The sequence below is a fragment of the Bufo gargarizans genome, chromosome 8, assembly GCF_014858855.1.
Source record: "Bufo gargarizans isolate SCDJY-AF-19 chromosome 8, ASM1485885v1, whole genome shotgun sequence".
NCBI lineage: Eukaryota > Metazoa > Chordata > Amphibia > Anura > Bufonidae > Bufo > Bufo gargarizans.
The window spans coordinates 8819735-8844308 of record NC_058087.1 but is presented as its reverse complement, the minus strand read 5'-3'; the positions used below and the strand labels follow the sequence as shown (position 1 = coordinate 8844308).

The window sequence follows — 24574 nt, the reverse complement described above, 5'->3', positions numbered from 1 at the left end:
GCATGGTCACAGCGGGGTGGCACCCAACGCAGCTCGGGTCCATCACTGGTGCGTGGCTGGGGGGAAAGGCAGGACGATGACGATACGCCTCCCACAGAGGACAGCTTGTCCTTACCCCTGGGCAGCCTGGCACACATGAGCGACTACATGCTGCAGTGCCTGCGCAACGACAGCAGAGTTGCCCACATTTTAACCTGTGCGGACTACTGGGTTGCCACCCTGCTGGATCCACGCTACAAAGACAATGTGCCCACCTTACTTCCTGCACTGGAGCGTGATAGGAAGATGCGCGAGTACAAGCGCACGTTGGTAGACGCGCTACTGAGAGCATTCCCAAATGTCACAGGGGAACAAGTGGAAGCCCAAGGCCAAGGCAGAGGAGGAGCAAGAGGTCGCCAAGGCAGCTGTGTCACGGCCAGCTCCTCTGAGGGCAGGGTTAGCATGGCAGAGATGTGGAAAACTTTTGTCAACACGCCACAGCTAACTGCACCACCACCTGATACGCAACGTGTTAGCAGGAGGCAACATTTCACTAACATGGTGGAACAGTACGTGTGCACACCCCTCCACGTACTGACTGATGGTTCGGCCCCATTCAACTTCTGGGTCTCTAAATTGTCCACGTGGCCAGAGCTAGCCTTTTATGCCTTGGAGGTGCTGGCCTGCCCGGCAGCCAGCGTTTTGTCTGAACGTGTATTCAGCACGGCAGGGGGCGTCATTACAGACAAACGCAGCCGCCTGTCTACAGCCAATGTGGACAAGCTGACGTTCATAAAAATGAACCAGGCATGGATCCCACAGGACCTGTCCGTCCCTTGTCCAGATTAGACATTAACTACCTCCCCATAACCATATATTATTGGACTCCAGGGCACTTCCTCATTCAATCCTATTTTTATTTTCATTTTACCATTATATTGCGAGGCTACCCAAAGTTGAATGAACCTCTCCTCTGCCTGTGTGCTAGGCCTAAATATATGCCAATGGACTGTTGCAGTGGTGGCTGACGTGAAGCCTCATTCTCTGCTATGACATGCAGACTGATTCTCTGCTGACATGAAGACAGATTCTCTGTTACGGGACCTCCCTCCTCTGCCTGGGTGCTGGGCCTAAATATATGCCAATGGACTGTTGCAGTGGTGGCTGACATGAAGCCTGATTCTCTGCTATGACATGCAGACTAATTCTCTGCTGACATGAAGCCAGATTGTCTGTTACGGGACCTCTCTCCTCTGCCTGGGTGCTGGGCCTAAATTTATGACAATGGACTGTTGCAGTGGTGGCTGACGTGAAGCCTGATTCTCTGCTATGACATGCAGACTGATTCTCTGCTGACATGAAGCCAGATTGTCTGTTACGGGACCTCTCTGCTCTGCCTGTGTGCTAGGCCTAAATATATGCCAATGGACTGTTGCAGTGGTGGCTGACGTGAAGCCTGATTCTCTGCTATGACATGCAGACTGATTCTCTGCTGACATGAAGCCAGATTGTCTGTTACGGGACCTCTCTGCTCTGCCTGTGTGCTAGGCCTAAATATATGCCAATGGACTGTTGCAGTGGTGGGTGACGTGAAGCCTCATTCTCTGCTATGACATGCAGACTGATTCTCTGCTGACATGAAGACAGATTCTCTGTTACGGGACCTCCCTCCTCTGCCTGGGTGCTGGGCCTAAATATATGCCAATGGACTGTTGCAGTGGTGGCTGACTTGAAGCCTGATTCTCTGCTATGACATGCAGACTAATTCTCTGCTGACATGAAGCCAGATTGTCTGTTACGGGACCTCTCTCCTCTGCCTGGGTGCTGGGCCTAAATTTATGACAATGGACTGTTGCAGTGGTGGCTGACGTGAAGCCTGATTCTCTGCTATGACATGCAGACTGATTCTCTGCTGACATGAAGCCAGATTGTCTGTTACGGGACCTCTCTGCTCTGCCTGTGTGCTAGGCCTAAATATATGCCAATGGACTGTTGCAGTGGTGGCTGACGTGAAGCCTCATTCTCTGCTATGACATGCAGACTGATTCTCTGCTGACATGAAGCCAGATTGTCTGTTACGGGACCTCTCTGCTCTGCCTGTGTGCTAGGCCTAAATATATGCCAATGGACTGTTGCAGTGGTGGGTGACGTGAAGCCTCATTCTCTGCTATGACATGCAGACTGATTCTCTGCTGACATGAAGCCAGATTCTCTGTTACGGGACCTCTCTCCTCTGCCTGTGTGTGTGCTGGGCCTAAATATATGCCAATGGACTGTTGCAGTGGTGGCTGACGTGAAGCCTGATTCTCTGCTATGACATGCAGACTGATTCTCTGCTGACATGAAGCCAGATTGTCTGTTACGGGACCTCTCTCCTCTGCCTGTGTGTGTGCTGGGCCTAAATATATGCCAATGGACTGTTGCAGTGGTGGCTGACGTGAAGCCTCATTCTCTGCTATGACATGCAGACTAATTCTCTGCTGACATGAAGACAGATTCTCTGTTACGGGACCTCTCTCCTCTGCCTGGGTGCCGGGGCCTAAATATCTGAGAATGGACTGTTCCAGTGGTGGGTGACGGGAAGCCAGATTCTCTGCTATGGAACCTCTCTCCAATTGATTTTGGTTAATTTTTATTTATTTAATTTTTATTTTAATTCATTTCCCTATCCACATTTGTTTGCAGGGGATTTACCTACATGTTGCTGCCTTTTGCAGCCCTCTAGCTCTTTCCTGGGCTGTTTTACAGCCTTTTTAGTGCCGAAAAGTTCGGGTCCCCATTCACTTCAATGGGGTTCGGGTTCGGGACGAAGTTCGGATCGGGTTCGGATCCCGAACCCGAACATTTCCGGGATGTTCGGCCGAACTTCTCGAACCCGAACATCCAGGTGTTCGCTCAACTCTATATACGAATTAACTTTCCTTCCAAAAAGAAAGAAAATCTGTGCCTATGGTGCCATTAGTTGGAAGGTAGTCAATCTTCAACATTTTAATCAGGCCTTAAGACATAACTTATAGTATATAGGATTATAGTCAAGTCAGTATCTCGTCTGTAGACAGCTGTTTTGGGGTGCAGAGAGCAGTTAGACCAGTTGTCTGTTTTGCAATGATGAGGGGCAATCGCCCAAAACATTTGTCAGTAGATGAGGTACTGGCTTGGCTATCATCCTAAGTTATGTCTCAAAGTCTGTTTAAAAGGTCAAACACTGACTTATCGATTTTACTTCAAAAAGCACATTGTAAAATAATCTTTCTGCAAATCCCTTATATTGTCCAATAGGGGATACATCATTCTAGTTGCATTATATTACATTGTATAACAATATGCATAGTTATAAAATATATCATGCAGAAATGGCCTCTAGTAGTGTTTCTTGTGTCTTTAAAATGATTATTCCAAACTTGGCTATTAAAGACTACACGCGTTCCCATCCCAATGCGATCGTTAGACTTTCACTGTGCGAACATGAAATTTTGACAGAACAATTTCTAAGCAATACCCAGAGTGCTCAAATTGGCTGTCTTAATTTGCATGGCCGGAGTCTATAGGACAAAGCTTTATTTTTCCCTACATGTATTCCAGTGAATTATTATTGACCGTAAGTGTAAGTTAATGATAATTATTGCTGGAGGATTTCAAATTCCTCGACGCTAAGACATTAATGATTATTGATGTCCTTTCAAAGAGCCAATAGGGGATAAGATTGCAGTCGTGTAGATTCTTTTGGTTACAATGAAGTGATAATTGAATTTTATGTAAGCTGTGCGGGAACATCTTCACTTAGCCAAGGTTATAATTTCCTCTTTATGGCATTTCTCTGTTACAGATCTCCATAGTATCAGAGGACTGGCAGTGGACTGGGTGTCTCGTAACTTGTACTGGATTAGTTCAGAGTTTGATGAGACTCAAATTAACGTGGCCAAGTTGGACGGTTCATTGAAAACATCAGTCATACATGGGATTGATAAAGCTCAGAGCCTAGCAGTCCACCCAATCAGAGGGTAAAGTATTATCTTCGCTTTTCTATTAAGATTTGTTGCAGAAAATACAGTTATGCCACACACATGTCTAAATAACATTTAAAGGGTTATCATGTAAAGGGTTTATCCCATGATTAATGCAAAAAATGAAAATCAGACATCATATATTACATGGCAATCTCTTTCTAACAAAGCTAGAACCAGGCGTGCACCTCACATGGATCTAGAGATCTTTTTTATTGCTCTGCTAGATTTATATCAAACTGGCATCCAAGGGGGTGAAGGATGAAACTGAGCATGTGCGAGCTTCTCAGTGAGCCAAACAAAGAAATTAGAAAAAAGAAAAACAAGCAGGTGGCACTGTACATTTTGGAATGCAAAAAACATTTTTGGAGCGTGGGGTTATGTTAATTTTATTCTTCCAAAGGCCTAAATACAAAAATTGTAACTACATCTAGAGATGCAAATTGATAGCAAACACCTACAATTCCTCCAATCTCAATGGCAGACTGTATCGAATCCAATTTCAATTCATATGCCAATTGACACAGAACATTTCCAACTTCCTACAGAGCTAAGATATTTCCTATACTTATCAAAAAAACTTATTGATTGAAGTTTTTTGCCCAGACAGCAGGACTAAGGTGCAAAAATAAATTATTAGAAAAAAAAATGACTTCAAAGAAGAGGTAGATCACCAACATTTATTTCAAGACAATTTTTTAAGCATTTTTTAGCATATTTGATGATTTGTCATTAAGTCACCAATTAATGAGCTATATCCTGGTTCTGAATGAGGAATCTGGCACATTATATAATTAACGATGGCTTGTTTGATGTTTTTTTTTCTCCTGTAATGATGGATATTTGAAGAATAACTGACTATGTTTTCGTTCTATTCCTGACTTATTATAACGTTGGTCAAAATTATACTTTACTCTCGAGGAGATCTCTATCCTCCTTGTGTCAGTTTTCTGAATAGATCATTATTTGTGATGGTTCTCTCATGCTAAGATGCAGATGTTTTGGAGGATTTTAATGAAAGACTTTTATTTTTATTTTTGGAATGTTGAATTACATTTCATAATTCTTCACTTTTATATATAGCCTTTTCTTTTTGATTTGACCCGGTCTCTCGTAACTACGTACAAAACCACCAAATAATAGCAGTGTTCCTTTTTATGTCTTGGCGAAATAGGAAAATATTATGTCACCTTGATATTTTTCCATTGTTTCACCAAAGAATCCAAATGAATTCATGTTATCACAACCTTACAATTTTCATTGTAAGTCCTATTTTTAAACTATTATGAATTCTAATAAAGACTTTAGCAATACCACCACTAGTTTTCTCCCCATACATTGTACTCAACCAAAATGCGCATTTTTCTTTTCAGTTCTTAAAAATCCTGCTGTGATTGTTTGACGTTTTTCAAAATGGTAATATTTTAGTTGCGTAACTGAGATTTAATAAATGTTCCAAAGAATGAGGAAGCCTGGAATGGTACAGGAATGTATCACAGAATTTTCCCATGACTCAACTAAATAAAGACCCATTTTAGGAGCAGAACTTCAGTCATTGTATTAACTACAGTAGGTTTAAAAGTATTTTTTTTAATAGAAGGGTAGGAAAAGTCTTTTTGTCCTTTTTTAAGTTTTAAGGAAAATTATAGGTGAAGGGAAAAAGGTTAAAGTAAGACTTTAGTCACAAGAAATTCAAACATACCTTTAGTGTTTTATGCAGATCTGAATTTCTATTTGGCATACTGTAGGTTCAGCCGGTATGCATACTTTTTTCTACTGCATTGATGACATTTTAAGCTATGGAAAAAAGAAGTTGCTTCATTCTGAAGAAAAAATCCACAATTTGCAGACTGCAAAACATCCAACGGTCGTGTGCATGAGCCCTAACACTGAGTGAATACTGGAAATTTATTTTCCAAATATCTAGTTGACGAGGAGACTATTTGCTACGCAGACCCTATGACATTTTGGAAATGTTCAGTGTGTATTTTTGTCATGTAATATATTTCATTATTTATTTATTTTTTCTTGTAAAGGAAGATTTTCTGGATGGATGGAAACAGCATAAATATGGCGAACATGGATGGAAGTAACAGTAAGATCCTCTTTCAGAATCAAAGAGAACCTGTTGGTAAATATATTCAAACTCTCTATTTTAATATAATCTTATATTTAAAGATAGTATCATTAAATTCACAAAGACAATAATTATAACCCTGCCTATAAATGTTAATAGCACTTGTATATACAACAAATGATAAATTGAATGGGGTTAAATGAAATTAGAAAAACATGGCTGCTTGGAACAGCGCTACTCTTGTCCATAGTCTGTGTCTGGTATTTTAACTTGAGCATCTTTCATCTAAATGGAGCTGATATGCAATACTAGAGTGGTGTTGTTTCTGAAAGAAAGCAGCCATGTTATCCTAATCTCATATAACCCCATTAGTTCACCCTAATGTTCATTGATAATTTATTAGTTTTTTGCAAAAATATATAATAAATAAAGTAATAAGCATTTTTATCAGTTTAAAGAGAACCTGTTAACGCTCCTGACATGTCTGTTTAGTAAATAATTGTAATCCAAATGACAATCCTGGAACACTTTTTTTATGATTCTATGTAGTACCGTTCCTTGGGCTACTTTTATATCTGGCAGGCTTCTGGCAGCAGGCTCCGACATGATTGAATGTTTCTGGAATGCCCATCCACCCTATTGACTATAATGGGGTAAAGCAGAGATATGGCCGCTAGCTGTCAAATATGCCAGGATTCGGCCAGACAAAAAAACTGCATGCAACGTTTTTTGTCTGGCCAATGCTTGGCATTCCCAGGGAGCTGTTCCGCAAATGTGAAAGTGGACTTAGTTATTCCTATTAGAAGTTTAAAAACAAATTGCCAGCTGGGTTTTACCAGTGGAGTATCTGACAATATGTGCTGGAAAACTCACTCACAAGAGGAGCGGTCACACCATGCAGCCTTTTTTTTCTGTCTGGCAGAATGCTGGCATTTATTCCTGGGCCCCATTATAGATAATAGGATCTTTTAGGCCCCTGCAGGGTCTGGCTATGCCGAGTATAGCCATTCAAGCATTCTGTTCCCCTGCTGGAACAGAATGCCAGAATCCCAGCCGAAGATGTGGATGTAGCCTTAAACAGTTTGTGCATATCTTAAAGTATATACAGTACAGACCAAAAGTTTGGACACACCTTCTCATTCAAAGAGTTTTCTTTATTTTCATGACTATGAAAATTTTAGATTCACACTGAAGGCATCAAAACTATGAATTAACACATGTGGAATTATATACATAACAAAAAAGTGTGAAACAACTGAAAATATGTCATATTCTAGGTTCTTCAAAGTAGTCACATTTTGCTTTGATTACTGCTTTGCACACTCTTGGCATTATCTTGTTGAGCTTCAAGAGGTAGTCACCTGAAATGGTCTTCCAACAGTCTTGAAGGAGTTGTCCTGTTAAAAATAAATGATGGTCCAACTAAATGCAAACCGGATGGAATAGCATGTCACTGCAAGATGCTGTGGTAGCCATGCTGGTTCAGTATGCCTTTAAATTTGAATAAATACCCAACAGTGTCACCAGAAAAGCACCCCCACACCATCACACCTCCTCCTCCACGCTTCACGGTGGGAACCAGGCATGTAGAGTCCATCCGTTCACCTTTTCTGCGTCACACAAAGACACGGTGGTTGAAACCAAAGATCTCAAATTTGGACTCATCAGACCAAAGCACAGATTATCACTGGTCTAATGTCCATTCCTTGTGTTCTTTAGCCCAAACAAGTCTCTTCTGCTTGTTGCCTGTCCTTAGCAGTGGTTTCCTAGCAGATATTCTACCATGAAGGCCTGATTCACACAGTCTCCTCTTAACAGTTGTTCTAGAGATGTGTCTGCTGCTAGAACTCTGTGTGGCATTGTCCTGATCTCTAATCTGAGCTGCTGTTAATCTGCGATTTCTGAGGCTGGTGACTCGGATGAACTTATTCTCCGCAGCAGAGATGACTCTTAGTCTTCCTTTCATGGGGCGGTCCGCATGTGAGCCAGTTTCTTTGATGGTTTTTGTGACTGCACTTGGGGACGCTTTCAAAGTTTTACCAATTTTTCGGACTGACTGACCTTCATTTCTTAAAGTAATGATGGCCACTCGTTTTTCTTTACTTAGCTGATTTTTTCTTGCCATAATACAAATTCTAACAGTCTATTTAGTAGGACTATCAGCTGTGTATCCACCTGACTACTCCACAACGCAACTGATGGTCCCAACCCCATTTATAAGGCAAGAAATCCCACTTAATAAACCTGACAGGGCACACCCGTGAAGTGAAAACCATTTCAGGTGACTACCTCTTGAAGCTCATCAAGAGAATGCCAAGAGTGTGCAAAGCAGTAATCAAAGCAAAAGGTGGCTACTTTGAAGAACCTAGAATATGACATATTTTCAGTTGTTTCACACTTTTTTGTTATGTATATAATTCCACATGTGTTAATTCATAGTTTTGATGCCTTCAGTGTGAATCTACAATTTTCATAGTCATGAAAATAAAGAAAACTCTTTGACTGAGAAGGTGTGTCCAAACTTTTGGTCTGTACTGTAAGTGCACATTACGGCCATTTTTGTCTAAGCTTTTTGTTTTTTCTTCCCTGCTGTATACTGATGACGTGGATGAGAATCAAAGACTGAGACTGTATTCGAAGAAAAAAATACCCAATGAGTAGAACAAAATTTGTAATTGGCAAATCTTTTGTTAATTTCACAGCATAAGGCATTTACTTTCCTCCAGCCAATTTATTTGACTAGATTCTGTATTTATTCTAGATCCAAGCCTTTTTTTTAAGCTGGTTATTGCAATTGATCTCACTGAGATTTGAGATTCATCCCATAATGCAACAAGAGCTGAGCGCTTTTAGCACATTGTGAAAGCATCTCTGATCCAGTCAGTGCTTAGTCGTATCCTTCCTATTATATATGCATGGCTGTATATTGAGCCTCCGAGCCACCGCTCATAATTACACTTGTGCCGCCTGGTATTTTAGAGATGTTTAAAATAAACACAACTTCAACTCCCTTCAGCATTATTTTCCTCTTCAGTTTACATGTAATAAGATCGCTTTGCAAATCGATCTACGTATATAATGGCGTTTGGACCATTTGAATTTTTTTCACAAAAAAAGGTCTCTGAAGGGGAAAAAAATAAGCTAATCTATACTTGGTATTATGTGGTTGTATGACAAAGATTATATTTACTATAAATAATATTTAGGATTTTTATATCTGTTTGTTAAGCTGACCTTAGAGATAGATTTTCCAAACATACAAAAGTTTTGTGTATTAGATTGCATGCTGATATTAGCTGCAGTCCCTTTGCAGAAGTATGTCCCCACTTCTTTCAGTCCAAAATAAGAGATTATGATGAACAGAGTGGAAAAATCCTACAAAGGGTTAAAGAAAAGGGTTATAAAGAGGAGAAACTAATCAGTGGCAAAGAAAAAGTAAGACAAGTAAACAAAGAGACAAAATAAAAAAATAAAAAACGACAGTGGTAAATATAGGTTTGCCTTCTCTACGCAATACTCCACAATGTGTCCTCGGATGAAAAAGGTAATTAATAATGTTGATCGAGCACCAAAGTGCTCGGGTGCTCTGGTGCTCGAGTTGAAAACCTCGGGATGCTTGGATGCTCTACAGAGCACTCGAGTATAATGGAAGTCAATGGGAGAACCCGAGCATTAAACCAGGCACCCCCTGCTCTGAAGAGAAGAGGGTGTCTAGTTCACATTAAAAGGTCAGAAATTGATGGAAACACCACTGAAATGGTTTGGGAGCAGCACGGGAGGATGTCTAGATGCATCTAGGACTCCCAGGTCGCTCCTGGGAGTGATGTTGTCCAAATAGTACGCCAGTTTTACAGACTGACAATAAAGCGCACAAAAGCGAAGATAAAATCGATTTTAGAGGAAAAATTGTTAGGAAACATTCTTTCCTGTATATTTACTTGTATATAAAGTGCAAGTGCTGCCAAAAATTAGAAGGAAGAGGCATTCTGATACAAACTGTATATCACATAAAGGAGGGCCTCATTCACATTGTGGTACAAATGTACAGGGAGTGGTACTCCTACACTCATAAAGCCTATTCACTAAGTGAAAGGGCTGCCCAAAATTACAAGCAGCACTCCAATACACCCTTTATTACACATATAAGAAGGGCATCATACACATCCTTGAAAAATTATGAGTGATGGCCTGCTGGTGACCCTCAAAAACATTTGGAGCAAGGGCCTGCTGATCTGACCATCTAAAACATTAGGGGCGAGGGCCTGCTGCTGATCTTACCATCTAAAACATTAAAGATGAGCGTCTGCTGCAGAGCTGACCCTCTAAAACATTAGGGGCAAGGGCCTGCTGCTGATCTGACAATCTAAAACATTAGGGGTGAGGGTCTGCTGCTGAGCTGACCCTCTAAAACATTATGGGCGAGGGCCTGCTGGTGACCCTCTAAAACATTAGGGGTGAGGGTTTGCTGCTGAGCTGACCCTCTAAAACATTAGAAGAGAGGGCATCCTAATAATCATGTCCTAATAATCATGTTGATATGATGGAGGAGGAGGATGAGAAAAGGAAGATTGAACCATATAACCTTTTTTTGTGGTGGAAGAGGTGCATGGGAATACAGTGTATTCAACACACCATAAAAGCCACATTTAAAGTGCCTTTATGTTCATCAGCTTTCCTCTGGTGGAGTAGAGAAGTCAGGGGCAATCCAAGCCTTGTTCATTTTGATAAGAGTCAACCTGTCAGCATTTTCAGTTGACAGGCGGATGCGCTTATCAGTTATTATTCCCCCAGAAGTAAAAAATACCCGCTCTGACAAAATGTTGGCGGCAGGGCAGGCCAGCATATCCAAGGCTTAGAGCGCCAGTTTGTGCCACGTGTCCAGCTTAGACACCCAATAGTTGTAAGGCACAGAGGGATCACTGAGGACGCTGACACGGTCTGCTACGTATTCCTTCACCATCTTCCAAAACTTTTTCCTCCTTGAGACACTAGGTCGCGCATCAGGGTGAAGGTGCTGGTGGGGTGTCATGAAACTTTCCCAGGCCTTGGAGAGTGTTGCCCTGCCTCTGTTGGAACTGCTGTGTGTTCCCCTTATCTCCCCTCCTCAGTTGCCCAAGGAACTATGTACTCTGCCACCAGCTTTGTCAGCTGGAAATTTTTGGACCAATTTTTTCACAAGGACCTTCTGGTATTGCACCATTTTGCTAGTCCTTTCCACCACAGGAATGAGGTGGGGGAAATTCTCTTTGTAGCCGAGAAGGGTGAACAACCAGTAATTGGTGTTGGCCAAAATGCATATAGGGTCATGGAAAAGGCAGCATAACAAGTCAACCATATGCGCCAGAGTACAACAGACAAAACTTTGCTGTCCTCATCCGGATGAATCTCAATCTCCTCATCATCTTCCTCCTCTTTGGTCCATCCACGCTGAACAGATGGAATAAACCTGCCCTCTGTAGCGGAGGCAACCGTCTCCTACTGCTCCTCCTCATAATCATCATCCAATTTGCGCTGAGAAGACGAACGGAGGGTGGTCTGGCTATCACCCTGTGTACTGTCTTCCCCCATTTCCACCTCTTCCACATGCAAAGTGTCCGCCTTCATTGTAAGCAGCGAGCGTTTGCAGTAGACACAGAAGTGGGATGGTTATGCTGATAATAGCGGCATCGCCGCTCACCATCTGTGTTGATTCCTCAAACTTGCGTAAAACCTCACAGAGGTCAGACATCCATGCCCATTCGTCACTTGTGAAGAGCGGAAGCTGACTGGAAAGGCGACGACCATGTTGCAGCTGGTATTCCACGACTGCCCTCTGCTGGTCACAAAGCCTGGCCTACATGTGGAACATGGAGTTCAGCGCGTGCTCACATCGTACAACAGTCGGTGAGCTGGCAATTGCAAGCGCTGCTGCAGTGTTGCCAGACGAGCGGCAGCTGTAGATGACTTTCGGAAATGGGCACACACGCAGTGTACCTTTACCAGTAGCTCAGGCGAATAGGGGTAGGTTTTGAGAAACCGCTGAACCACTAATTTTAACAGTGGGCTAGGCATGGTATGTGTGTAAGCTTTCCAAGCTCCAAAGCTGCCACCAAGTTACTGCCATTATCAGACACAACCATGCTCAGTCCATTATACCCTGCCACAGCTCTGTGGTGGTGTGCAATTTGTCACCTAAGCAAATTAGTTTCAGCTCGGCCTGTTGCTGCTTCCCCACTGCAGTGCTACACTGCTTCCAGCTACTGACTGGTGCTGAAAGATGAGAATTCAGAGGTGAAAGTGGAGAAGGAGGTGGAGGAGGAGAAGGGGGGGTTGCAGCCACTAATGTAGGTGGTGGCGGAAATCCTGATGGAAGTAGGGCCCGCAATCCTTGGCTTCGGTAGCACCTGTGCTATCCCAGGGTACAACTCGCTCCCAGTCTCCACAATGTTCAGCCAGTGTGCTATCAGGGAAATGTAGAATCCCTAGCCAAAAGCACTTGTCCATGTGTCAGTCGTTAAGTAGACCTTGCCAATAACTGCTGAGCTAATACACAGAAGTGAATGTGCTAGATGATGGTGCTTGTAAAGGTCCAGGGGCAGGGCAGGAGGCATGGACAGGGGATTGGCCAGCACATAACACAGGGGCCAATCCCCTGTCATGTACAGGTTGCAAATGACAATTCTTTTATCGCCCGCACTTTCCTCAAAAAAGCGCCAGACTGTGGAACACCTGCCCCTTGGCAAGGAAGATTGCTGCAAGGGGGTGCTCCAGGGAACAGTTGCGGGCATGTTTGGTGTAGCCTGCCTTCTCCCTTTTGCCACCCCACTGCATTTTCCAGCCTGTTGCCGTTTTGCGGATCCCTCCCCCTCTGTACTGCTCTCCTGGTTCGGCTTGCCATCTTCCCAGGTTGGGTCATTGATTTAATCGTCCACCACTTCCTCTTCCACTTCCTCACTCTGGTCATCCTCCTGACTTGTTGACCTAACAAGAACCTCACTTATTGACAACTGTGTCTCATCCTCATCATGGACCTCTTGAGACACTAATTGCGGTTGACTTATTGGCAACTGTGTCTCATCATCATCATCTACTTCGTGAAACACTTATTGCCATTTCCCACCGTCATGTTGGATGCCCAAGAGTTTTGAAATCAGTACACAAGACCTCTTCATTGGGCTTGGCGAGAGGGCCAATGAAAAGAGCTCCTCGGAATGTCCGAGTGTGAGATCACTTGTTTGCCAAGACTATCCATTGTGGGAGGATCAGGGTGAGGATTTTGTTGATCAGACTCTTGGCTACTGAGATTGGACTTTGTGGAAGACAGGGTGATGCTTAACCGACTGGAAGCATTATCTGCTGCAATCCAACCAACCACCTGGTTGCAATGGTGTGACTTCGAGAGTGGTGTCCTGCACCGCGCCGCAAACTGGGACATGAAGCTAGGTATCGTGGATGAGTGTGTTTCTTGGGCTCCGGCAGCAGGCACAGTTTCACTGCGCCCAGGGCCATGGCCTCTGCGTGCAGCAGCACCGCCACTTCCCCGTTTTTTACTTCTCGCCTTGAGTTTATGCGCAAATAAATTACACTGAATGTCACAGATATTTAGGATGTGCAAACGTTATACAGGAGATGCAGCGCATGTAATGTTGCTGTCTGCAGTGGCCAAACAATTGCGCTGTATGTCACAGATATTTAGGATGTGCAAATGTAACACAACAGATGTAGCAGAGGTTGTGTCTCTGTCAGCAGCGGCCAAACAATTGCACGCAATTTAGCGCTGGTTGGGCTAATAATATGTATTGCAGCCAGATAAAACAATAGTCCTTAAAAGTACTTTTGGTTCTCTAACACCTTTCAACACTAAACCCTGCCTAAAAAAAGAATAAATCCTGTCCCTACACAATCTGTCCCTTCTGCTACAGCTTGCCCTGACTAAGACTGAGCCGAATAATTTTGTTAGTATAATTAATGAGAATATATGAATGTGCTTTCAAAATGGGCCATGTATGAATTATTGGTAGAATATATCCTGGAACAGAAAGTAATTCTGCTCCAAAACCACCCTAAGGAGTGAAAGGAAGAAGTCCTTTGCAGTATTATTGTATGTACTCTGTGTTAGCAGACCGTGTGGATCCCTTTATCATGAGTAATAGATGTGTACAGGCTACATATGTCAAAAGTAACAAAGATGCACTCTTAATTAATGTGCAGTGACCTCAGCAAGAAAATGGGAGGTATCCCTAAAGTATGAAGCTGCGATTTGATAAATGGTGTCAAGCCCTTCTCTAGACAAATGGCTGGTGGGGTGCTGTTTTTTATTGACTGTTCCATCCTCCCTGGCACCATTCACAATAGTCTGTAGTGTTTATATGTTTTTTTTTTTTGTTTCTAAAGGGCTTTGTGATAATAAATGTAAATACATTTGTAAAAAATAAGTACAGCAAATATAGTCAATAACATAGTACTGTACGTGAAGTGGGTACATACAATGAAGTGGGTGTACATCAGGGATGTCAAACTCGTGGCCCTCCAGCTGTTGCAAAACTACAACTCCCATCATGCCTGGGCATACTACAGCTATCAGGGAATGATGGGAGTTGTAGTTTTGCAACATCTGGAGGGCCATGAGTTTGACATCCATGGTGTACATCAACACATCTAGATAAATATGTAGAATGAGCCGTTATTTATGTCCGGGTCAGGCTTAGAGTACCTTGCGGTCAACCCTTGATAATTTGGTTTTTATATATATATATATATATATATATATATATAATATTTTATGTTTATCAGCTAAGTGTTGGTAAACTGTATATATTGATATTCCTATAATTTACCTAGTTCCTCCATCTAGTCCTGAAAAAGGGTATCGTGCGAGCTTCAGTTGCAGCAATTTCTTTGAATCTATATATGGCATCCACCTTCTCCCTCCAAATTTCCTTTGCGGGAGGTTCTGTTTTTAGCCAGAAACGTGGATTGAAAAGGCGAGCCGCCATGAGAAGGGTGTGGAATGGGGGGGAGACCTTAGGTGATGTACCTGAGGGCGGTAAGCTTTGAATAACTCCACCCACCAATGTAAGATAAGGGGGCACAACCACCAAATGTGGAAAAAGGTGCCTCTATCCGTCCCACACCTCCAATACCCATCTGAACTTGAATTGTTATATCTGGAAGTAACATCTGGTGTTTTGTACCACCTTGTAAGAATTTTATAACCATTTTCCTGTAGGAGAACACATCGTGATGATGTATGTGAAGAACTAAAAAGTTTTGTTAAGTGTTGTGTCGAGAAGGAAGTTTTCAAATCCCTCTCCCAAAGACCTATAAAAGCAGGTTTTGGCATCAAAACAGGGTTATTTAGTTTTTTGTACATTAGTGAGATCAATTTTTTTTGCGGGAATTGGCTGCAAACCCATCCTTCAAACCACGTAAAGGGTCTTATAAGAGCTTGAAATGGTATGTGTTTCGATTAATAGGAATGAAGGAAGGAGGTTAGGGAGGGAAAAGCCCGGAGGAGAAGTGGTCATATCCTGTTTGTTTATTAGATTTCCCTCTTCATCAAAGAATGTCAGGATAGGGATTTGAGAAATTCTAAGAGTTAATGGAAGACTTTGTTTTAACTCCGTTGGGGCTAGGTCTATTAAGTCTCTCACCTGGATCAAAGGGGTAGGAAGAGGGAAGCCCCAGTCAGAGTTTTGGAACCAATTACATGTAATGTATTCTTAATCTTCCAAACAGTATCAGTGTGGAGTGATTGATATGTCTCTGTGTCTCCCAATTGTCCAAGAATCTCAGACAGTAGTCCTTATCCAGTACTACAAGGGCTCCCCCCGGTCTGCTGGTTTAAAGATGAGAGATGAGTCATCAAGTAGGTGATCTAATCTTCCCCTTTTAGGATATCTAATGGTACCCGTCAGGGTTGCCCCCTCTCCCCTCTCCTGTTTGTTTTAATTATGGAGCCCCTATTGCAGTCCATTAGGACTGACAGAGACATTAAGGGAGTGTGCCTTGGGGACCAAGAACATAAGACGGCAGCCTTTGCCGACAATCTGTTGATCATGATTGGTAACCCAAGTATTGCTCTTCCTAGGATTTATCATCACTTGGAAAATTTTAGTAAGCTTTCTAATTTTAGGATTAATCACAGCAAATCCTTAATCATCCATTCTGGCCTCTCTAACTCCATTAAAAATCAGCTGACATTAAATTCACCCTTTAACTGGATGGCCCCTCATTTAACCTACCTTGGCATTAAAATAAGTAGTGACCCCTCCCAACTCTTTGCCTTAAATTACACCCCTCTTTTGAGACATATAACCAGCACCTTGAAAAATCTAGACCTGCCAATATTTTCTTGGTTTGGTAGAAAAAACCTCCTCATGTCTTTAATATTACCCAAACTGTCTTACTTACTCCAAGTCCTCCCTATCCCTGTTCCATCCGCCTATTATGCCTCGCTTAGATCACTTTTTGGCTCATTCATTTGGAATGGGAGGAAGGCCAGACTATCATATAAATCCCTAAACAGACCCAAGGCTCTCGGGGGTATTGCGCTTCCAGACCCTGAATTGTATGGGAGGGCGATCCTCCTTTCCAGAATCGTGGACTGGTTGAGATCTCCTCCCCATAAATCCTGGGTCCAGATCGAACAATCTTTAGCCAAAATATCCTTTAAGGCTCTTCTACTGGGCCATAAATGTCCTCCACCTGTCTCACTGGATGCCACCCCGTTAATGAAAGCTACATACAATACCTGGAAGTGGCTCCAAGCCACTCATCTCCATGTCCCCTTCCCTTCTCCACTTCTCCAAATAAGAGACATTTTACAAATTGCTCCCAAGGTTTTCCAAGAAAGTTTACCTAACAGCCTGAGAAACTCTGCAGTTAATTTGAGAGATCTTTACCAGGATAACACGCCCATATCTCTAAACAGCTTAAAAGAAAGACTTTCAATTCCACCTTCTATTTCACTTATGAATCCCACCTATTTTATTAAGGCCTACTTGTCTGAACACATTTCTTATGGTGACCTTACAAGACCTTTGAACTGGTTTGAGAGCTTGATGGAGACCCCGCAAGATCCCACAAAAATGATATCCCAATTTTATAGCAGAATAAGAACCCATACATCTTCTATTCTACCCCCCTTCATTGGTTTGTGGGAGAAAGATTTGAAACGCACTTTTTCATCTACTGAAATTCATATTATTCTGAATTCTCCTCACAAAGCATCTAGATGTGTACGTATTCAAGAGAATGGGTACAAGATAACCACTAGATGGTATAAAACCCCTGACGTGGTATCTCGCTACTCATCATCTGGCTGTGACAAATGTTGGAGATGCTTAGCGGATAGAGGCTCTTACATACATATTTGGTGGGATTGCCCGAAATTACTATCCTGGTGGAGAGAAGTATTCCAAATCAGCAACAACATCTGTGGTGGGGATCTCCTCCCCTCCCCAGAGATAGCTCTCCTGAACATTTTTCCTCCTAATCATAAAATCCCTAACCTAGGTCTCTTTAAACAGTTAATTGCAGCAGCCAAATTGCTTATCCCCAGACTTTGGCTCTCCACAGAAACCCCTCCTATAAAACAATGGCTCTTGAAGGTTGACCAGATCCATAGATTTGAAGAAATTTCCTCCTGGGAACAGAGAAATTTCCCCAAATTTTCGAAATTGTGGGAAGCTTGGAAAACATATAGGAACTCCAATGATATTCCAGTTAGTCATAGAGGAATCCGGTGGGGATTAATACTTGCTCTAAAACAGGTTCTATCCGGTGGATTTGCACCTTCCTTTTTCATATTTCATTATCACATCTCACTATTAATGTGCTCCCACGCCTACACCTTACCTTCTCTCTCTGGCGTGCATGACCTCCTTATATGCGATTATATCCTTGCATATTTATATGTCTCAGCTATGTGACGTTAATGCTGTTTATTACTTGAAAATACTGACGGGAGGTCTCATCCTCCATAACTGTACGGAATACTGTATTTTCTCAATAAAAATTTTTAAACAAAAAAAAAAAAAGTAGGTGATCTAAGGCAAATTTCTCTTCTGTTGTAAGATTATTGTGATAGTGAAAGGTACCTTGTTTAAACAGCTGTAGTAATCTATTAATGTTACGCTTGACTAGATTTATGAAAGTCTCTACAGGGTGATAGGATCTGGGTGGTGAATATGTACTTTTAGTTTTCAGATCAAACTGTTTGAGAGTTAATCCACCCATTTCAGTCCTATCACACGGTGGAGAGGTGTCATGATCTACAGAAAAGTAGGCTTTTAGGCGTATATTACGAAAAAAAAACTTTGTAAGTCCATGTTCAGATCAAGGTGTCCAGACCCTTAGTTGGGCCGAAGGAAAAACCTTTCTGTAATATGCTCATTTGTGCCGTGTTCAAGATCTTAGAAGACAGGTTTAAAACTCACTGGAATGTGACAATAGATCACAAGATTATATACTAACAGCAAGTTCCGGTCCATTCTTCCTTTGTTCTATCTTTAGGATGGGCCATAAATACCAGATCAGTGTGGATCCAACAGTCTACCACCTCACAGTTCAGCTGTTACCATGTATCCCTGGCGTGGGAATTGGCACCTGAACGACATATCTCTGTCCATTCTGTAGTGGATGAAGCTGATAGCTACAATGCCTTTCCCGTTAAAGTGAATGGGAGAAGCACTGCGGTTACCAACTGCATCCACAAAATAATGGCAGAAGCTACATAGTTCCAGCACCAACTTCTGGAGCAGGAGATACAAGGTAACAGCTTCTTGGCAGGGCAGGGCTATGGGGTGTCTGCAGCCCACCAATCTGATATTAATAGCCTATCCTGAGATTTGGCCATAGGAATCAAAACCCTAGCCAACCCATTTAATGTTATAGAAAGCATTAAATGATGAAATGTTTTAAAGGACAGTTCCTTCTTAAATATAGCCGTCAAAGTTAGTAACTGATTCCCACTGTCCCGGCTTCCATAACCCCCATCAATAAATTATTGCCACTAGGGTAGCTGTAAGCAGCCACTTATTTCCTCCACATCAGCCACAGGGAAATACATTAACTACATGGCGAACATTGAAATCGATACATAATAATGGAATTGGTTGAGTCCACCAGTGCGAGATCTGCTGTTTGTAGTGGCTCTCTGCTCTAATTCATAGAAAGGTGTCCCATACTGAAAACTGCCCTCTATGATGTCTACATGCCCTAATATTTCTACATTCCCTAATAATGACCACTTTAATAATTGTATTGCTTTTTGACCATACTAGATGCACCTCCAAATATAATCTCAGGGGAAAAATATTGAGACCGGAGATGTCTGGAAGCGGCTTACTCTCCATTCCCCATTCAGAACACATGCACCCCTGGCTGCTTGTGTAGGTGTTGAGGGGAGTCAGAAAGAATAGTTGTACTCAGAACAAGCATTTGGCTGACATGTTTAAAGGGATTCTCAGTAAACAAAAAAAACAAAAAATATTGAAAAACATGTTAATATGATTTTTTAAATACATATAATAATTTCTAATGGCTCATTTTGTCTAGAGGGTGATCAGTAGAGTAATTAAAATGCCCACTGTCATATTCCTTCACGTGGGATCCATCCTAATGACAGCAGGATTGTCAGAGCTAGAATTCAGAGCAGGAGCTATATGGAAGCTCATTCTCTGCTTTATTGACCCTGTAAAACACTATATAATTTGCATATCAAAACAGTCATGTCTGCCTGCCTTGGGGCTCGCCTCTCACATCCTACTCACTGGAATAAAGGACCAGGAACACACTGCTATGGGTGAGGTGTGCATTGGCAAACACTTCCCAGCTGTGCATTCCAGTGAGTGGCAGGCACACATGACAGCTGTAATGCATTCTGCTCTGCATAATAACTCTGCTGCCCTGCTATCATTAGTAGGGTTGAGCGAATCGAACTCCATTAAGTGGAATCCTAATTTCAAGGAAAATTTTATACGCCGCAAAGCCGAATTTCCTCGTGCTTGTGGTAGCGAATCAATTTTCACTCAATGGCTATTAAAAATAAAAATAACTCATACTTACAGTACTTCTTTGGTTTGAATGCAAAGAGCTGGCTTCTACCATCTTGATTGAAGATCTCGCATGAGATGTTGCTCAAGATCTTCAATGTAGATGGCGGAGGCCAGCACTAAGTGATCGGATGGATGAGGGCAAGTATGATTTTTTATTTTTATTTTACACAGTATTATTGGTGTCAAATGCCACGATCAGCTTTGAATGCGGCATCTAAGGAGTATAATGACGGGTGCAGTGATTGCACTCACTGCTTACAAAGAAATGTGCTTTGTGACATTATAAATTATTAAAGCATTTAGGAATGTATTCATATTAGGATTTTTTTTCAGTATATTTTTTTTTAAATAAAACCTTTTTAAAATTTGTATGGCCAGCCTATGTGTCTTAGAGAATCTGAGGTGGCACTAGACTATGGTAGGAAAACCCGCATGATAACAAACACAAACTCAACTGGAAGACAGAGAATAGGAGAAAAAAAGCTACAAAATTCATTAAAAAAAACATAGACTCAATTTTTTATAAAATGTAGAAAAGCTCAGATTTAGAAATATGAACAGGAAACTGTGTAAACTTGATCTGGCACTAGCCAAATAGCATGTAGATAATCATTTTACAATGTTGTCATCTGTATGACCCACATGCTCTTATTCCTCTTCATTTTAGCTGTGAGATGGTTAAAGCTCAATAAATGGTGATTTATTATACCTTTCTATTATCTTCCCCAGCAAGAGGCAGACTTTATGATTTGTATTTAGCTGTCCCCTAATAAATAATGATATATCTGAGTCACATGCTTTATGATATTTTGATGTAAGAACAAAACCAGCTTACAGTACATCATAAACGTGGGACAAATCAGCAGAGCATTTGTGCCAAGGTAGCGCTGGGTATTGTATATCACCTATGGATCTGTCATATATTATGTGTTTTATGTTAGCCAGCGGGCCCTTCAGTCCCAGCCCATAACACGAAAATAAACCCATCAATTTTAATCCTTACATTATGTTTCCGTGTGATCAGGATTGAATAGAAAATAATTTAGTTATTATTTTTTGCTTTGTTACATTGTGAAATGTCACTTATTAATTACATTGGCAGTTTCTATGAAACGGTGAACAAATCTTTAACATTTCTGCCAAAGAAGAATAATTTCCTTCCATTTTTCCAGTCTTTTTTAGTAAATATTTAATCTATATCCATTATGTCTTCATTATTCTCTAAAACTAAGTAAAGCCCTTAGTTTTCACAAAAACATTATTTTAAAATATTCTTAAATGACCACTCCAAGAAAAACAGATGCATTGTGTTCTACCCATAGTATATGGTGTATTTGGTGTATGACTTATGACTTTGATGGTATATTAATCCCTGATATATGCACTGCATGCAAACATATTGTTGCAGTCAACTTGGATAAAAATTACCAACAGAGACTCCAATGTGAAGAGTGTTCTTGTTGTTTTCCCATATTGATTTGGTAATTAATTCTTCTATTGGAAACTTTCAACCAGTGATGAGCAGCAGGGGCAATATTTGAATTCGCAATATTTGGAAATATTTGGGCAAATATTCATCATATATTTGCAAATTCGAGAATTTGTGATCTCCAGTCATTATTTTCTTGATTGCAAAAATCGGCAATCGGAAAATTTGCACAAAAAATTTGCGATACGAAAATTCACATGGATTCTGATGAAAAAAATTACAAAGATATAGCACTATATTCTAGATATTTGCAAATTCTCGAAGTGCCAATATTCGCGATAAAAAATTGTGATTCGAATATTCGCGATCAACACTACTTTCAACATGTAAAGTTTTGGTAAAGTTCCCAAAGGCTCATACCTCTCAGATCAAATTACATCTGTGTCTAGATCTTCATTTCCAGATAGTTAGATAATTTGGAATTGTTGATTAGACTTCAGTTTGGGATTATTTTTGACAAATAAAATAGTAAGTCTTGGACCACCATAACAAGTAGGTAACAGTTATATGAAGATATTAAAATCAACTAGATGAGTTTAAAATAAGAATTCAGATGTGGGGTGTATATTTAAGATAGTATAAAGCAGCCAAAAGGGAGTTTCTCCCTCACGGCAGGCAAACTCTTATGCTCCATTGTTTGCCCAGGTTGCAGTACTTACAGTACATTTCCTTGAAATCCACTATGGGATTGGAGATTCTTACAGCGGGCCAAACAGTGCTTTGGTATGCATAAGCACTGGAGGCAACTCCTGAACATGGATGATATATAGTCAATAAGTCCTTGTTAGACAGGTTATCTTTACTGGTCTTTCCCTACACCTCTCTCTGTTACATATGTTCTGCTACTTAGACTGTACTGATTATAGAATGCTCAAAGTTGCCTATATATAGAGAGTTACACCAACCCCATCGAGTGGTGGCTATATGTATAGCCTGCTATTACCTTGTGCAAATGCATATATATGCATGAATTATATATTACAGCAAATACATTGTTAACCTTTTACTTTGCACTTTGCAGTATACTGCAACACTGGAGCAGGCTCCTGAAAATGTTTCAGTGTATAAGTAGCATGCAAACAACACTTCCCAACTACCATTCTTAGAAAAGGCTATGAGTGTAGCTGTGGTTTTGAAATCTAGCCAATAGGTGTGCAAAAGGTTAAAAACTGCATTCATTTGTTAAGTATTTGTACTATATGTGCATGTCTTATTTTTCTCTATGTCACAAATGAAAGAGGAACCGGAGTACTGGCACCTGTTGAGCTATATATAGATCTTTCAGTATTCTGTAGATGGTGTTGCATGAGGCTGCACTGATTTAAAATAATAGTTAATTTGCAAACAGTTTTGATAAAGATTAAAAAACGGCTTCCATTTACTATATATTCAGAGAGCCCCTGAGGAGCTGGAGCAGAGGATAGAAATGGTAGTAGTTTGAGGATGTGTCACAGTGTCCTCCTCTAGGCCGTTTCTCCCCGTTGTTAGTGTAGTGAAGGAGGGGAACTCCTTGTAGCTGTGAGTTCCCTGTCTGATGGTGGTTCAGGGTTGCCCTTGATATAGGTGGTTATATGGGTGCAAGGCAGGGCATGTGATGATTCAATGGCCAGCTTTTAGTGTTCTAGTAGTTACAAATAGTGATGAGCAGCATAGGCAATATTCAAATTTGCTATATTTCAAAAAAAATTGTCCGAAAATTCGCCATAAATTTGAGAATTCGTGATCTCCAGTCATTGTTTACTTGATTGTGAAAAATTGGCAATGTAATATATTCGCAATACATTTGCAATAAATTAGCGATTAGAATATTCAACACTATTTACAAATACAAATATATAGCACTATATTCTAAATATTTGTGAATTCTCGAAGTGGTGATATTTGTGATTAAAATTTGTGATTCAAATATTTGAGCTCAACACTTGTTACTAAACCAGGCCAGGTTTAACAAACAAATGTTCTTCCTTACTGGGTGTAAAAGTTCAACTTCTTCCAATAGCAATCTATACACAGTGCAAGCTATTTACCATTTGACAATGCATGGGTCAGGCAGTATTGGAAATTCTGGCCTTCTTTACAAACTCTGTTGCTAAAATCTCTTTAAATAATCTCCAGCTAGCGACTAAGTAATGGCACAATGTTTGCAATTTGCATGGCGACATACAGATCCAAATGATATGACCTGCCAGTTGTTCCTGAAATGTTTAGGGTGTCTTAACATGTTTCCCCTTCATAGCAGCAGTGTCTGGAATGCTTTATACAGGTTACCATGCTGATTGACTTCTTACTTACCCATGTAGATTATCTCTCTTGTCTTTCTCCCTTTCTTCCAAGGAGCTGGCTGAGATATAAGTGTCTCCAAGGTTATACCTGGAGATCCCATTGAGTCTGTTCCCTACCTCCTTGCTCACCCGATGAGCTCATAAGCGGGCCGGGCAAAGTTTATTAACTCTAGCTATGCCTACCGCATGCCATGACACACTAGGTATGCATTACATCACGTAAAGTACATCACAGGGAATAGCATGAAGTTACATTACCAATAATAGGAGTTAACCCCTGTACTTAGGTGCTGCATATATTTATATTAAATGTGCATTTCTTCTGTGACCATGTGTTCTACCAATGGCACAGAGGAAAAACAAGTGGAGCACTAGCACTGGCGGAGCTGCAATGCGTTATATACTGTAGTTCCCCCTCTATACTGTTGTATTACTGTATAATCTCAGAATTGGGGAAACAATAGAATTAACACAACATAATGCATAAAGAGTTTACTAAAATATGATAGTATAATTATATATATATATATATATATATATATATATATAGTCACCCAAAGCTGTCAACAAATAAGCCAGCTCCTATCAACCTGTGCCCAACATGGCACTCAGCCGACACCCATGATACAAAGAGAGGTGATGGTAGCAAGACACATCTTAGCCTGATGATTCCTTCAACTGAGTTTCTCTTTCTTCAATAGCAA

General features: G+C 41.1%; 1 protein-coding gene across 1 annotated transcript in view; it reads left to right on the top strand.

Annotated features, from left to right (window-relative positions):
- The window catches only part of LRP1B (LDL receptor related protein 1B), a 1294122-nt gene that overhangs the window by 798318 nt on the left and 471230 nt on the right, over positions 1 to 24574 (top strand). The window contains 2 exon segments of the mRNA XM_044303104.1: positions 3806 to 3980; positions 6020 to 6114. Of these exon segments, the coding sequence (XP_044159039.1) occupies positions 3806 to 3980; positions 6020 to 6114 (270 nt within the window).